The 16,972-nt window shown below is 41.8% G+C and overlaps 1 protein-coding gene across 3 annotated transcripts; it reads right to left on the reverse strand.

Annotated features, from left to right (window-relative positions):
* Nucleotides 1-2,774: 2,774 nt before the first annotated feature.
* LOC115023846 (leucine-rich repeat LGI family member 2-like) lies at nucleotides 2,775-14,072 on the reverse strand. Of its 3 annotated transcripts, none has more exons than XM_029455153.1 (9): nucleotides 13,918-14,072; nucleotides 11,530-11,691; nucleotides 11,274-11,312; nucleotides 7,082-7,124; nucleotides 6,505-6,576; nucleotides 6,138-6,209; nucleotides 5,832-6,001; nucleotides 5,479-5,643; nucleotides 2,775-5,106 (listed from the first exon to the last, which is right to left on the reverse strand). In XM_029455153.1, the coding sequence occupies exons 5-9, from the start codon at nucleotides 6,555-6,557 to the stop codon at nucleotides 4,289-4,291; spliced, it is 1,278 nt and encodes a 425-aa protein (XP_029311013.1). In that variant the 5' UTR covers nucleotides 6,558-6,576; nucleotides 7,082-7,124; nucleotides 11,274-11,312; nucleotides 11,530-11,691; nucleotides 13,918-14,072; the 3' UTR covers nucleotides 2,775-4,288. The 3 variants fall into 3 exon arrangements, with proteins under 3 accessions (XP_029311013.1, XP_029311011.1, XP_029311012.1); XM_029455151.1 differs by having other exon boundaries at nucleotides 7,082-7,153; XM_029455152.1 differs by lacking the exon at nucleotides 7,082-7,124.
* Nucleotides 14,073-16,972: the final 2,900 nt, after the last annotated feature.

Below are 16,972 nucleotides of genomic sequence, written 5' to 3' on the forward strand. Positions count from 1 at the left end.
AACAAAAAGAAAAACTTCTTCAAGCGCTTCCTCTCATGGGCCAAAAGAACATTCTGCAGCTGCGGCTGCGGCTGTGTAGACTAGTGCGTAGAGTGTGTAGACCCTCACCTCACTTGACGTAAAGAACAAATATGATGTCTGTGGTCACAACGGCGTCTGCTGGAGAGCGGTTTAGCTGGGGTTAAGACCCCTGGACAGAATCAAGTAGTCAGTGCCACAATGCATGCTGGGACCCTTGTTTTGTCTTTGTCTTTTCCAACACAACATAATTTCTGTCAAATGTTGTATTGGTACTATGTTGTTTATCCTGTACACACGACATCTATTGCACGTCTGTCCGTCCTGGGAGAGGGATCCCTCCTCAGTTGCTCTCCCCAAGGTTTCTTCCATTTTTCCCCCTTTAATTTTGGGGTTTCTTTTAGGAAGTTTTTCCTTGTGCGATGCGAGGGTCTAAGGACAGAGTGTGTCGTAACCTGTACAGTCTGTAAAGCACACTGAGACAAATGTAGAATTTGTGATGTGGGGCTATACAAATAAATTTGATTTGATTTGATTTTGGATCTTTAGTAGAAGGCTCGGTCTGGGTTTACGAGGAGCAACGTTGGGCTGATCCAGAGCAGAGTCGAGTGACGGAGCGACAGGTGAAGTGCAGCAAGTGAACTGTTTCAGTTTGCCTGAAGACGCCGAGTGATTCTCTCTTCCGTCAGTCCCTGTTCAGGAGCCACTCTCCTGTCCACAGCCAGCCAACTGTGGACAGGGGACTTCCATAATCGGCGCCTGAACAAGGACCGACAGACCAGAGAATTCTCAAGCCACAGTTTATTGCCTTTTCCCTCTTCACTCAACTCCGCATTGGATTAGCACAGTGTCCTCCTTGTCACCCGGACCAACCAAGAGGTCCCGACCAGGAGACCATTACACTGACTACTGCACTCAGTCTGATATCCAGCCCAGTTAATCCCGACTCTCCGGAGCACAGCTCCGTTACTACACCCAACTGCCACAACATCACTAGAAGTTCACTATGTCACTGTGTGAGGTGCTCTGCCCTCTATAGTATTGTATTGTATTGTATTGTATTGTATTGTATTGTATTGTATTGTTTCTTGTATTCTTGAACATCTCAATAAAAAATGTTCTTGCATTTAAGGCATTGAATCTGTCAATTCAAATGTGTTACACTTTAGTGTTGAAACTGTTGAAATAATATGTCTACATAGTTAGTTACTATTATTACTGCACTCACTATAATGTTGATTGAGACCAAGATGACATGCTAAATAGTAATAATAGATAATTACAGGAGTAAAAAGCAAATGTATTATTCTTGGCTGGTAAGAAACCTGTCTGGCCAATAAATGATTTCAGCTACCAGCCACAAAGTTAGTTTTGATTCGAGACTTAGAGAGATGCCAGATAGTGGCCATAAATAAACGGGACATATTCGGTGGTGCAGCTTTCTCTTGGGAACACTTCTGTTCAGATGTAAAGTAAAGGAGGTGACATTGGTGATATAGATCAGTTTTTAAGCAAAGGGAGAGAGGATTAAACTCACACCAAGAAATCAGTAAAGCAGTGGGGGGAAAACAGTTAATAAATGTTTGTGGAGCTCAGGGGAATGAAAAGTTACAGTTGATCTACATCTCTGCAGGAGGAACTTTGTGATATGACATTGAGGAAGACTTTATTCTTCATCATTTTTAAATCAGCTGGATTTACTGGTGCTCCTGGAGGTTTCGTATGAATCCCAACATGTTTTCAGGGAATGATTTCTTCCTGCCATCCAACTTCTGCACCAACTCTGGTGGAAACTATGATGACAAACGTTTGTTAGTTATACTTAGCGATGAGGTTCAGGAATACAAACTAGTTGGGTTTTGTTGCAGTCACCTCATCTTTCCACTATTTGAAGGATCCATCCCCAGAACATTTCTCCTGTGAAGAAATTCATTCCTGCTCAGCATTTCGATTGTTTTTCAGTCTAGAAACCAGAAATCAACTTTGAATGTGCACAGCTGTGAAAGGCCTTTTAATAATATTTGGTCCTTCAGGTAAAAGGTTGAAATATTGTGTTACTAAATAATATTCATTATGACATCAAATAACCTATGAATATGGATTATGAATAAGAGTAAGGCTACATGTGTGTGCTTCTCTTACGCAGTCACACTGATTATTTTACAATTCTGAAATACCCACCTGCTGCATCCTTAAACTGTGTATAACAATGTTACAGTTAACTTTCACAAACTGAAAACAAAAACACAGACCACACCTGAACCAGACAACACAGTGGAAGCAACCTGTCAATCACAAGGTAGCCCCGCCCTAAAGCAGACCCTGCTTCATCGTCTGTTTTTATATAAAAAAGGGACATCATTTACTAAATGAACATGTGTTGAAGAAGACTTGAAACTACAGATTGAGACAAACCCATCAGCAAAATATTTACTGAGGTAATAAATCAAGAGATGAGCATAAAAAATTTCTCATAGACTTCTATACACTCTGACTTCTTGCAGGTTTAAGCCTCTTCTACATTGGCTTCACTTTTCAGACCCGGAAGTTGCTGCTTGGTTGCATCTCATAAACCAAAACAAAGCTAAAAGATGCTAAAACGCTCGATAGAACTGAGGAGGGACTGCAGTCATTGGATAATTTACTTTGTCATTATTATATATCCCTTTCACATTGACTAATTTCATCATAATAAAATATGTATTCTCGCTTTAAGATCCTGATGACCGATGAGTGATAAAACACATCTTACAATCGTACGTTGACACATTTATTTTGATACCCAACTGATTAAATTTACAGTATATTTTGAGTAACATTCAATATGCTTAAAACAAAATCATACAAAAGAATCTGCATGTTGTAAAGCTTTCATATTCCAGTATGCTTTTTACATTTTTAATTACAATAACGTTCACGTAATGAGTAGAAGCACTTTAAGACTTCGGCGTTTGTTAGGTTCATTTAAAAAGAATTTGGCAAACACCCTTTTTTGAATGTCATGCGCTTGCAAGCTGTAGTAACGTTTTATTTTTTAAAAGTAAGTTCAAAGATCCGTTCAGGTTTTGTGTGACAAACAGGTAGTGGCATTGCAGTCCATGTTTTTTGTACATTTTGTAGCTTGTAAGTCAACATTCAGTATTAGTAAGAAGAGAATGACAGACAGAAAAAGCCTCTCAACTTGTGAATATATTTACATCAACATTGTTTCCTTCATTTGTGGACAAATGACATCTTTTTGTCAAATTTATTTGCTTGACTTAATGACTTCTGCGGTGAGGAGCCGTTTCTTTCATTTTTTATATATATATATTCGAAAAAGAAAAGTCAAATTATGTCAGTAGAACAACAACTGTTGTTATTATTTCAAACGTATAAGTATGTTTATTTCCCTGACATCACTGGAACTCTAAATGGATAAAAAGAGCTTCTATCTTCGTCTGGACTAAAAGGTTATTTCATTCACGTGTTTGTTGAAAAAGGAATTAGCTATATCCAGTCCTGAATATTTCACCTCCTAAAAGAACAAACTGTTTCTTTTCTTTTTACTGTACGCAGTATAATCTATAGCACCTACAGTAACATTGTCCACCTAACAACTACGCTCTAAGGGTTGGGGTCTCGGGTACGTAATTAAAGGTTTGTGCTTTCAAGACATTCCCTGTATGGAAAAAGCAAAGGGGTGTGATACTTTATCACGGCCAGAGGGAGGCACTCTGGGCCCATCAGAACACAGAACCCAGTGCTGATAAGGCAACAAACTGTACATTACCACAGGTATGAGCGGCATGAGCAACCACACCCGTTACATGCCCCAAAAACAGAATTAGTAATATTATTTTTCTCTCAGGTCCTGGTGTGTATTATTTGGGGTATAAAACCATTAACACAGGGGATACTAAACCTATAGATGGATCCAAATAGATCAAATTATACGTCAAATCTTTCCACCCTCAGGAATGTTAGCTGGATTTTTAGGAGAATACCAGCCTCCTTGTACAATTGTCCACCCTCTTAGTGAAATGGGAGAGTCTCTGAAAGAGAGACCATGAGAACAGATGGACAAGGCCATTAAGAAAGTCAAGAAACCTTAAAAACTAAAAGGATTCTAAACACCACTTGACCCAGCTCGTATTCGCCACAGAAACTTATGGAGGAATTGATATTTGACAGTTCATTAAGTCTTTTCTGCTCCTTTCTTTTCCATTCACAAATGTATCTTTTCAGTGGAAGACGTTCGATTGCAGGAGGGACAATGAAGCGGAGCCCCTCACAAGCTCAAGTCAATGATGATGTGTTCAAAGATCTGTGTGTTTCCCTTGAAGCTGGAGGTGAAGATGAAGTCCCTGCGGTCAGTGGAAACCACAGTGAAGGAGCGCGGAGCCTGGATGTACACCTCCTTGAAGCGGTCAAAGAGTTTGTTCTCATCATCCCACAGGTAGATCTGCGAGAAGGTGTAATCGCTTCCCAACGCCAGATAGTAACGCTCTTTGAAGGAAAACGGTTGGAGGATCATGGAGCCTCGTGATGGCAAGGCCTGGACCTCGGCAAACTGTTTGGTACCCCAACGCAGGATTTTGGAGTCACCAATATAGCGCGTCATAGCCAGGTAGAGTTCCTCCTTGATCCGGAAGTGCTTTACAGCTACAACGTCCTCCATGTGAGGGATCTCGCCCTGAAGGACAAACTTCTGGTTGCTCCGACTCCACTGGTAGATCACAGGCACCTGTGAGCGGCTTGCCAAGATAAGGTGGGCCTTCCCATCCAAGTCCAGGAACTCTGCATCTGTGTCGCGGTACCACTCATGCAGCGACTGGTATGAATAAAAGCCCTTATCGTTCCACTTGTAGAGGGTGGACAGGCCGGCTTTTGAACTGTCAGCAATCACAAAGAACCAGTCAGAGCCGATCTGGAATACTTCAATGTCATTGGGCTTGGAGATCTTGGACACCTCAATGTCCTGAAACTTGCTGAACCTGCTTTGGTCCTCATCAAACTTGTAGATGTGGGAACCACCAAAGAGCTGAGCCACGATGACAAACACCTGGTCCTGGATGACAACTGACTTGCAGCCCACAATGGACTGACCTGTAGGGCAGGGAAAAGGAAATAAACAGGCCAATAACATGAGTGTAAAACTCAAACAGGGCCTTCTGAGACAGTGGGGAGACACTACAGGTGAAAGGGGTAAACATACTAACAGAAAACAGCAGTTCATTACTTAAACTAAGGTGATTCATTTTTGTATTACAAGTTTTCTTAAATGTTGTGTTTAAATAAGTATTATCTAATGTTAATGTATGGTGGACTGAGGAGAAATCTACCATAATTAATAGACAAAGTTAGTTAAATGAACAGCTTCATGTGTATTTTGGATGTTTTCTTTCCACTGGTCTGAATGAAGACGCGTTATGGAAGCAAAACATTATGTTAATGTCTCGCCTTAAAGCATCGTCGTACCTGTGATGTTATCATAAGTCCTGAAGTTCATTTCTATGTGGTCCCATTGGAAAACCATACAGCTCTCTGCGCTGGGAGCAGCGATCGTCACGTAGACATCGTTCTTATAGCTGAACGTGTCCACAGACAGAGACTCAGATGCCACGGACTGATGGAGGACGAAATCTGTGGAAACATTCTGAATGTCAAATTCTCATAAACTAAAACATTTCTAAAAGAAAAGCCGCATCATATAGACGACAAACTGAGCAAACTACACTTTGGCTTTTTGCTTTACACTTCTTCAGATGACCCGGTTGAGTTGCCTGATACTGATCCCAGAACTAAGACCAGCTGGCTCAGGTGTTTCTCACCCGTTGAAATGCATTCGTTGTGCAGACTGTTCATATCATTGAGGCGCTTGTCCTTCATGTCCTCTGGTCCAGCACACACGACATCCGACACTGTGGCGTTGGTGTTCTTCAGCCACGTCATCAGCCACTTAGCACGGCAGTCACATTCAAAGGCATTGCCTCGCAGGTCCCTGCAGAAGACAAGTATTGTCAATCATTGCAGAGCAACAGTAGATAGAACGCACCTTAGAAGAAATGCACGGGACCAGGATACATGTTTGACACTGATTATGAAGAAGAAAACATTAAACTGAGGGACACACTTACAGCTCTATCAGTGAGTCCAGGTCAATGAAGACGTCCCTGGGCAACGCTTTAATGTTGTTGTTTGCCAAAGACCTGGAAACAACAGAATGAATCAGGACAGGAAACGGCACCTTTTCAGAATATTACAACTATATTCACATATATTGTGCAGAAGTCAAAGTATGGCATTAAAAACCTTAATATCAGTCTAATATATATCTCCATTAATGTTTGACACGTTCCCCTTAATCCTAATAAAACAGGGAATTATTTAGCATCACTTACTATGGTTCACAATTGCTCCATATTAAAAAATGATAAATAAATAAATATTACAAATGAGACGTTTGAACAATATTCAGGAATGATTTTAGATGTTGCAACATACAAGTGAGTCAAGTCCCTGAGTCCTCTGAACGCATTACTGGATGCAGTCTCCATCTTATTGCTCTCAATGAACCTGTGGGAAATAACAACAGAGCATGTTAGTGATAAGAATCTCATTCACTTAAATAACTACAGGAAAAAACATTGTGTTTTTATTTGCATGTTAGAGTTTTGGCTACTTTGCTTCTATTACATGTCTTCTCATTTGCATATTTAACATAACATTTAACATAACTGTCATTTTGTGTATCAATGTTACATATATTTGCTGAACAAATGTTTAAAATCGTTCATAGAACTCATTGTGAAATGTCAGGATGGAGTATAATAAACCTTAATAAATACAGTATTTTGCTAAATGCAACAATAGTAATAAAGATTTGTAATTATTTTGTTTTAGAAGTTGGTTGTTGGTGAATAAGTGGTGATTCTGTGAGAGTACAAGTTAGACCAGCAGAGGGCCTCATTGACTTGCACTAGAAGACTATTATGGTACGTTAGATTAAAGTGTGCCGTTTAAACTAGTTACAACTGATTCAATTAAAGCCAATAATAGAAGAAACAATAGAAGAACTTACAGATACTCCAGATGTGAAAGGCCTGAGAACGCATCATCTTGTACTGTTGTAAGAGAATTGGAATTCAAAAGCCTGTAATGAATAATAAAATACACTTTAACGGCCAACACAATGCCACGTTTCATGCCTGTGTTGAAGACAAAAAAAGATAGTGAACATGCAGAAACACCTGTGAACAGCTCTTGAATGGATCGTGCATCATCAAACACATCACACAAAATTGATTTTGAGGATCAAACGACTGCAAGGACGACAAAGATTAATGATTATGTTGAGCAAAAACACAACACAACTATGTCTTGGATATGGTGGATTTCTCATTTGATATCAGCAAAATCAGAGCCAAAAAGTAAAGTCAGTGGAAATGTGTGACGCTGACATTTGAAGTCTTAACAAAAATACAGTATTCTATGAGATGTATGGGCAGATATGAGCTAAAAGAAAATACAACATTAAATGATCACCATAGTCTCAACTATAGGTAAAATATTTATTTATTTCAAATATTAATTCGACAATAACTATTTTCTACAACCAATTTACAAGAATCTCTTAATGTATTGTATATCCATCCATCCATCGTCTCCCCCTTATCCAGGGTCGGGTCGCGGGGGCAACAGCTCCAGTAAGGAACCTCAATCTTCCCTTCTCCGGGCCACATCCTCCAGCTCCGACTGGGGGATCCTGAGGCGTTCCCAGGCCAGTGACGAGATATAATCTCTCCACCGAGTCCTGGGTCTTCCCTGGGGTCTCCTCCCAGCTGGACGTGCCTGGAACACCTCCCTAGGGAGGCACCCAGGTGGCATCCTTACTAGATGCCCGAACCACCTCAACTGGCTCCTTTCAACGTAAAAGGAGCAGCGGCTCCACTCCGAGTCTCTCACGGATGGCTGAGCTTCTCACCCTATCTCTAAGGGAGACGCCAGCCACCCGTCTGAGAAAACCCATTTCGGCCGCTTGTACCCGTGATCTCGTTCTTTCGGTCATGACCCAGCCTTCATGACCATAGGTGAGGGTAGGAACGAAGATCGACCAGTAGATTGAGAGCTTTGCATTCTGGCTCAGCTCTCTTTTTGTCACAACGGTGCGGTAAAGCGACTGCAGTACCGCCCCCGCTGCTCCGATTTTCCGGCCAATCTCTAGCTCTATCGTCCCCTCATTCGCGAACAAGACCCCGAGGTACTTGAACTCCTTCACTTAGGGTAAGGGCTCATTCCCTACCCGGAGTAGGCAATCCACCGGTTTCCTGCTGAGAGCCATGGCCTAAGATTTTGAGGTGCTGATCCTCATCCCAACCGCTTCACACTCAGCTGCGAACCGATCCAGTGACTGTTGAAGGTCACAGACCAATGATGCCATAAGGACCACATCATCTGCAAAGAGCAGCGATGAGATCCTCAGGCCACCGAACCGCAACCCCTCTCCTCCACGACTACGCCTCGATATCCTATCCATGAAAATCACGAACAGGATTGGTGATAAAGAGCAGCCCTGGCGGAGGCCAACATTCACTGGGAACGAGTCCGACTTACTGCCGAGTATCCAGACACAACTCTCGCTTTGGGCGTACAGGGATTGGATGGCCCTCAAAAGTGACCCCCTCACCCCATACTCCCGCAGCACCTCCCACAGTATCACCCGGGGGACCCGGTCATACGCCTTCTCCAGATCCACAAAACACATGTACCGGATGGGCGTACTCCCAGGCCCCCTCCAGGATCCTTGCGAGAGTGAAGAGTTGGTCCGTTGTTCCACGACCAGGACGGAATCCGCATTGTTCCTCTTCAATCAGAGGTTCGACTACAGGCCGAACCCTCCTTCCACTACTCTCCGGCGCACACTCTATGGTCACCCTTTTTAAATAGGGGAACCACCACCCCGGTCTGCCACCCCCTAGGCACTGTCCCAGACTTCCACGCAATGTTGACGAGGTGTGTCAACCAAGACAGCCCCTCAACACCCAAAGCCTTCAGCATTTCTGGACGGATCTCATCAACCCCTGCGGCTTTGCAACTGTGGAGTTGTTTGACTACCTCAGTGACTTCCATCAGGGAAATTGACGATGATCCCCCATCAGCTCTGCCTCTACCATAGAGGGCGTGTTAGTCGGATTCAGGAGTTCCTCAAAGTGCTCCTTCCACCGCCTGATAACCTTCTCAGTCAAAGTCAGCAGGGTCCCACCCTTGCTGTACACAGCTTGGATGGTACCTCGCTTCCCCCTCCTGAGGTGCCGGATGGTTTTCCAGAAGCACCTTGGTGCCGACCAAAAGTCCTTCTCCATAGCTTCTCTGAACTTCTCCCATACCCGCTGCTTTGCCTCTGACACGGCAGAGGCTGCCGCCCTTCTAGTCCTTCGGTACCCTGCAACTGTTTCCGGAGTCCTCCCGGATAACATAACCCAGAAGGACTCCTTCTTCAGTCGGACGGCTTCCCTGACCACCGGGGTCTACCACGGTGTTCGAGGGTTACCGCCCCTTGAGGCACTTAAGACCTTGAGACCACAGCTCATCACCGCAGCTTCAGCAATAGAGGTTTTGAACATCGCCCACTCAGGTTCAATGGCCCCAACCTCCACAGGGATGTCTGTAAAGCTCCGCCGGAGGTGTGAGTTGAAGATCCCCAGGACAGGGGCTTCCTCCAGACTTTCCCAGTTCGCACTACCCGTTTGGGTTTACCTGGTCTGTCCAGAGTCTTCCCCCACCCCTTGATCCAACTCACCACCAGATGGTGATCAGTTGACAACTCCGTGTCCAAAACATGCGGCCTCAGATCAGATGATACGATTACAAAATCGATCATTGACCTTTGGCCTAGGGTGCTCTGGTACCACGTGCACTTATGAGCATCTTTATGTTCGAACATGGTGTTTGTTATGGCCATTCCATGGCTAGCACAGAAGTCCAACAACAAACGACCATTCGGGTTTAGATCAGGGAGGCCATTCCTCCCAATCACGCCTCTCCAGGTGTCTCCATCGTTTCCCACGTGGGCGTTGAAGTCTCCCAGCAAGACTACGGAGTCCCCTACTGGAGCCCCCTGCAGGGCTCCATTCAGGGTCTCCAAGAAGGCCGAATACTCCGAACTGCGGTTTGGGGCATAGGCACAAACAACAGTCACAGTTTCCCCCCCCCCCCATAACCCGAAGGCGTAGGGAGGCGACCCTCTCATCCACTGGGGTAAACTCCAACGTAGCGGCGCTCAGCCGGGGACTTGTGAGTATCCCCACCCCCGTCCGACGCCTCACATCTTGGGCAACTCCGGAGAAGAATAGAGTCCAACTCCTATCCAGGAGTACGGTTCAAGAGCCAAGACTGTGCGTAGATGTAAGCCCCACCAGATCCAACTGGTAGCGCTCCACCTCCCGCACTAGTTCCGGCTCCTTCCCCCACAGAGAGGTGACGTTCCACGTCGACAGAGCCAGCCTCTGCTGCCCGGGTCTGGTCCGTCGAGGTCCCTGACCATCACTGCCACCCGTGGGACAGTGCACCCGACCCCAGCGGTTTTTCCTATGAGTGTTGGGCCCACAGGATGGATGGATGGGAGGCACCACGTAGCTTCTTCGGGCTGTGTCCGACCGGGCTCCGTGGCAAACCCGGCCACCAGGCGCTCGCTGTCGGGCCCTCCCTCTGGGCCTGGCTCCAGACGGGGGCCCCGGGCTTCCTCCGGGCAGGGTCTCTCCTTTCCTTTCCCTTTTTTTTTTTTTTCATGAAGTCGTTTTGAACCATATTCATTAATTAAATATATTATGTTATAGTATTTATTTTGTTATTTTTTCTATTTATAATTATTTTTATAATTATTTTCTTATTTGTTTTATTTTAAACCTTTGTGTAAATGACTGATTGTGTATGGAGGGGCACATACTTAGTTTTTATATTGATGTCTTATTCTTTGGTACTATGACTGAATTATATTAATAATTAATTAATTAATAATTCAATTCAGCAGCCAACTTCTTCAATTCCAGTCCTACAGGACACATTTATCCTCCCCATAATTATCAGTGTGTACGTCTCATAAGAAGTGTGAACATGTGATCTATTTGGTATTATGAGGTTGTGTGTCCATGGAGATATTGGATGTGAACTCATATCATTTTCACCGAACTAAACGAACCAAAAGAGTTTAAACTTTACACTCAAGGCAAATACTTTAAGCTTTAATGTCTGTAATAAAATCATCCAAAACTTACTTGATTGCGTTTTTCTGGTGGCAAAGAGGGGTCACCATCCTAAAATATGAAAAGAGAGTTGCATAATTAAACTAGAACTTGGACCCAGACCTCCACCAAGGTCCTTTCCATGAGTGAGAACATTGCATGTATGTAATCACATGTAAACATCACGGCCGTGATGTGGATCCACTCAAATATAACATTTAAACTGTTGTAACTTGACTGATAGCTTCATTAGTACTTGTAAAGACAATACTGTGCACAGTCCACTCACTATGAGTTCCCTGTACTTCTTCTTCAGCCCCTGGTGCCGCTCCCTCAGCTGGTTGGCCATCAGCTGATACTGGTCTCTCTCCTGCTGGCAGGTATCCAGCTCCTTGGACAGAATGAGCAGAGCCTCTTTCTTACTCTCCAGCTTCCGTTTACACACCAGGAACTACAACAAACACACAAGGACAGAGCAGAGAGCGGCGGTATTATGGGATGCATGAGGCCAGATTTAAATGCAGACCGTGTGTCAACATAGGTAAATAAAATGCATCCTATTGCTGCTCCAGGTTTTTGCACTCTCCCAAGAAACCTTTGCAAAATCACGCAAAACCTTTTTATTTAGGGTATGACAGCTTCAGTAGCTTGGAAAATAGCGATATGGGGCAATGCATTTGATGAATTTACTGCTGCTGGAACAGGAAACTTTCTGTTGCTGCTGTTACAGAGGTTAGGGTCAGTCGCCCGCTGTCACTCCCAAAATCCTGGGGGCCATTCTTGCTCCTCGGTCACAGCTTTTGTTTGGGGCATTCTGAGATTTCTTGGGGCATCTTTACCCTCCTTAATTTGTGACACTGTCGAGCTTCACGTGTTAATTCCAGGACCACAGTTTGAAACCTCCATATATCGTATCACCAACTGTATCATCCAGCTTCTTGGCTTTATAGTTTCCAACTGGGACGGAAATCACTCTACTGTGCAAATGATACCAACCCCAGCCAGTTCCCTACAGGTGGAAAAACACACACTGGAGTTTAACGTGTAGATAAGACGCAGCAGACGCAGCAGAGCAAACCTTGATAGCCGTCAGACCAGCTCATAACCAAATTAAATAGCAGCTGCTGCCACGGAGCTGAATGTGCAGTGTGTGTAGTCGAGCTTGTAGTGTGGTGTGTAGCTAATCTCTTCTTTAAAGCTGCAACTAATACTTATCTATGGTTTATAAAACATTGAAGAATAGTGAACATGCTCATAACAGTTCTCTTAAACTCAAGGTGATGATATTACTGTTTTCTGTCAGGACCAGAGGTGGAATGTAACTAAGTACATTTACTCAAGTACTGCACTTAAGTACAATTTTGATGTAGTTTACTTGATACTTTTCAAGCCATTTTCTACATCGACTACATTTCAGAAAGGAATATTGTACTTTTACTGCACCACAATTAACTGACAGATTTATTTACTAGTTACTTTACAAATGAAGATTTATGCACAGAAAAACACATGCAAAGTTTAAATATAAACGCAACGTTTTTTGATAATTGTTTGTCATTTTTCATGCAAAAACATTTTGGGGTTCCAGCTTCTCAAATGTTAAGATTTGCTGGTTTTCCTTTTAATCATTTTATTGTTTTAAAAATAATAATTATTGTGAGGTTTGTACTGTTAGTTGGAAGAAACAAACATTGTGAGGTGTCACTTTTTACAAATCAAACAATCAATCAATTAATGGAAAAACGTAATCAGCAGATTAAACTTTAATGAAAAAATAATTAGTCTGATTCAAAATAGTAAAAAATACACTCCACCTCAACCAACATCATTAAAATCATGCTTTTACATTATTGCACGAGTAATAAAAATCTAATTATACAATATATAATAGTGTAACAGTCTGCATTGAGTTCTTTTACTTTGTATAATTACATACTTTTACTCATGTACAATGCAGTATTTTTACAGTGTGGTGTTGCTACTTTTTGTTTTGGTCTCTCTCTGGTTGAAAGATAGTATCAGTTGAAAACGGCATTTTAAAATAAATATATTAATATTGGTGCCTTTTGTGTTCCATGCTCAAGTTGTTCAATAAAAGAAAGTTGTAAATATTTTCCTTTCTTTTTATTCATCAAGCAATGTTGTATTTTAGCAGTATATTGAAAGCAGCAGAAAACTGAGAAGGCTTCACTTTAATATCCGTTTATTTATCGCAGGTAAGTTAATATCGTTATCGCGTTATTCAACAATGTTATCTCACATCACATATTGTTCTCACATTGTGCAGCCATAAAAATGTGCCTACGTGTTCATACAAATCTATTTATCTATTTAATGAGTCGAATCCTATTCTTAATAGATTTGAATACATTTATTCAAGCAATGTTATCAAGTAGATGCAGCCCCACAGGTGTCACATCAGGCGCGTGCAGCCGTGTTTGGAGGCTGCTTCCCAACCCAAAGGCTCGTGCTGGCAGGCGGCCTGACAGAAGAACATGTTTACCTCTTCGTCCATCTTTAGCCAGCCTGTCTAGCAAAAGATGGTGTTTCTATGTGACGTTAAACAGCTCCTCGGTGTATTAACACAACGAAGCTCGGTCCATATGGACAAGGGAGCTTCAGTAAAATCATCCCGCCCCTGCCACAGCTCAGTTCACGCTCTTCCTCACGCACTCACCTCGCTCACGAGCCCCTGCCAGTCACTTTCGCTCCTCTTGGAAGACTGCATTATTATCCCGAATAATGAAACAACACGCCAGGATACAGGCTGCCTGTCTGCCTCTCCCCCGTTTGTTGATCCGGCTACGATGTCACTTTTTTTGGCTCTGCTGTCAAGTCGCGCGGAATGAGGGTGGAAAAAAAGTAGACTTCCGGTAGTGGAAAATAAAATGATGGTTGCAGAAAATGGGTTTTGAGCAATAATTCTGATGATAATGTATCACTATTCAATATGTAACACTGGACTGCATAGTTTTATAAAATTAAACTAAACTGGAGCAGAATTATCAAACAAAACGTAAATTAAAGGTTTCCTTCAGAATAAAAGTAAGAGCACAAATATTGTGATCATATTTTGGAGAAAGATAAGTCAGACATTTAAATGAAATACAAATATTACAAATAAGGGATATTAACATATTAGGTGCATTGATAGGGGAGAAATTATCCTTGAGCGATAAACATAAAACACATATTTCTAAAACATATTTATTTGGATACTCAAGTTTAAATGTGGTTTATTTATCCATACCTAACACATACAGGAGGCACTGATGGAAATATTGAATAACAGAGATAGAGAAACAGATGAATGCTTTATTTTGAATTACCTGGTGTCTTGATTTGATAGAACACATCTTTCTATCAAACATCATGTAGCCTGTCCATTTCAACAAAAATATGATTTGCATTCTTGAGTAGAACCTTTTTTATTAAAATAATTGTATATTGAGAGTAACTAAACGCCCAAACCACTCTTTCTTTCAGATGAAAATCTATGTATATGGGTATTTAGTGTTTGACATTTTCATTTTAGTGCAAAGAATTTGTCCAGTCGTTGTAGTTGTGGGGGAACGTAAGTACTTACTATCTCCACTAGAGGGAGGCAGAGATTATTCAAAGCTGCATCTCAGCTGGCTTCTCTTCTCTTATGTATATTAACCCTCCTATTGTGTTCGTTTCTCCCCCCTTACTTTGGTGTTCCCGGTCAAATTTGACCAATCTGTTTTAACAGCTCTTACATCAACACAAAAACCCTTAATCATCACCAAATTTGATCTAACACCCTTTTAAACGGTAAACAATGTCTCAGACTACTGGTTTACATGAATAAATGCACTAAATATATAAAGAATATACATTGAAAATAAAAAAGATGTAATGTAATTAACATTTATTGTAAAAAAAAACTAAACAAAACAGAGACCAAAATTGATAGAACATCAGAACATAAAAAAAACGAACACGAACACACACACGCACACACACACGCACACACACACACACACACACGCACACGCACACACACACACACACACACACACACACACACACACACACACACACACACACACACACACACACAGGTTTTACAGTTTCAGGATCAAACTAAACGGAGTAAGCCTACTTTATGTAAAATGCTGTGCACCCTGAAGAATATAGTTCTGTACAAATGAATACTTAATGTGTAAATATTTAAAGACATTGAACATTGTGCAATATAATGTCAGTCAGCAGCTTCAGTACAAAAGAGTTTGGTTTAGTGGAACCCTTTTGTTCAAGCACTGTCACAACTTTTATGTATTTATTTATTTATACATTTACAAGGCCGGGGGATAAATGAACCTTCCTCCTTAATAGTTCCCACTTTAGTTTGTATGTGTGCTGTCAGTTCAGCTGGCAGGATTACTACACAGATGTGGCAATGAATGTAAACTTAAAATAATTTCTAGATCTTGACAAGTTGTTTTGATCATAAAGTAAAATACTATATTGTTCAGTTCCAGACAGCTGTGACTAAATGTTTAGTAGCTACACTGTGATCTGAAAGTTGTAATGTGTAAATGATAAACTGAGGCATAATATTGTTGACATTGAACTTATTTTTCTTAAGAAATGTCAGGTTGTTCATAATGTTTTGTAAAAAGATAGTTCATTAAATGTGAACATTTTCAGAATGTACTCGTATGCACTAAAGCAAAGGGACATTTATTTTCATTATTTACAGGTTATTGTGCTGTGATTTTACTGCATGTGGCCCCTGAACTCAAATGAGTTGGACACCTGTTCTGAAGGTTGAGAAAAGTAACTTAAGTAACTGGAATTCATATTTTTTAAATTTGAATGAATACCTCATTAGCATAATTTGGAACTATGTGTATTACTACAAAGGCATCGGAACTTTAGAACAGGACATTAGAATGAGCTATGACATACAATTCTAGAACTCATATCACAAGTTCAGGCTGCTTGTGCCCATTTGTCACTTTAACTTGGACGATCGGACAGAGAACATCATTACTTCTCAACTCCACAAACTTCTTAACAAACTCAACTGATCACTTCAACTGATTGAACAAATCTCCTGTGATTCAGGTAAGTCCCTGTTTATTTCTCCCTCATGTAGAAAGTGTGTGAGAACTTGATTTGTCAAATTTACGATGTGCAATATGCAGATGTGTTTACATGAACAGCTAACATCAACTAATGTTTGTGAACGCCCTAGATAACTTATTTTCATAATGCTAAATATGTCTGTTAGCTGTGTAAATATCTAATCACTCAGGAGACTGGAAGTGTATACCATCTCATACTTGGAGCCGAGTTTCGACCCTAACCCTAATGATCATTAGCATGTTATTTCATTTAGTTGGCTACATTTATCTCTTTTCAAAGAAAAGTAACAGATGGATGAGTTCCTTCTCAGCTGGGATGAAACAACCTTTGATTAACTGCATGTATCTTAAATCCACAGCATGAGAGACACAAGCTCAACTTGTGAACCAACTTCACCAACTCTCCCTCCTGGTGTCATGAAGGTGCAGCCAGCACCATGTAGACTCGTTAGCTGGTGGGATGAGGAGACCATGCAGCCACGTGATGAACCAACTTCACCAGCTCTCCCTCATGGTATCATGTTGGTGAAGAGAGCAACACCCAAAACTGTTAGGTGGTGGGATGAGGAGAACTTGCAGCCATGTGCTGCACCAACCTCACCAACTCTCCCTCATGGT

Source organism: Cottoperca gobio, chromosome 18, assembly GCF_900634415.1.
Source record: "Cottoperca gobio chromosome 18, fCotGob3.1, whole genome shotgun sequence".
Lineage (NCBI taxonomy): Eukaryota > Metazoa > Chordata > Actinopteri > Perciformes > Bovichtidae > Cottoperca > Cottoperca gobio.

Coding starts and splice junctions, on each gene's coding strand:
- LOC115023846 (XM_029455151.1), bottom strand. CDS start 11,311: ATGGTGACCCCTCTTTGCCACCAGAAAAACGCAATCAA. Junction 6,577..7,081: donor CTTTCACATCTGGAGTATCT/GTAAGTTCTTCT, acceptor TATTTCCCACAG/GTTCATTGAGAGCAATAAGA. Junction 5,107..5,478: donor GACTTATGATAACATCACAG/GTACGACGATGC, acceptor CCTGCCCTACAG/GTCAGTCCATTGTGGGCTGC.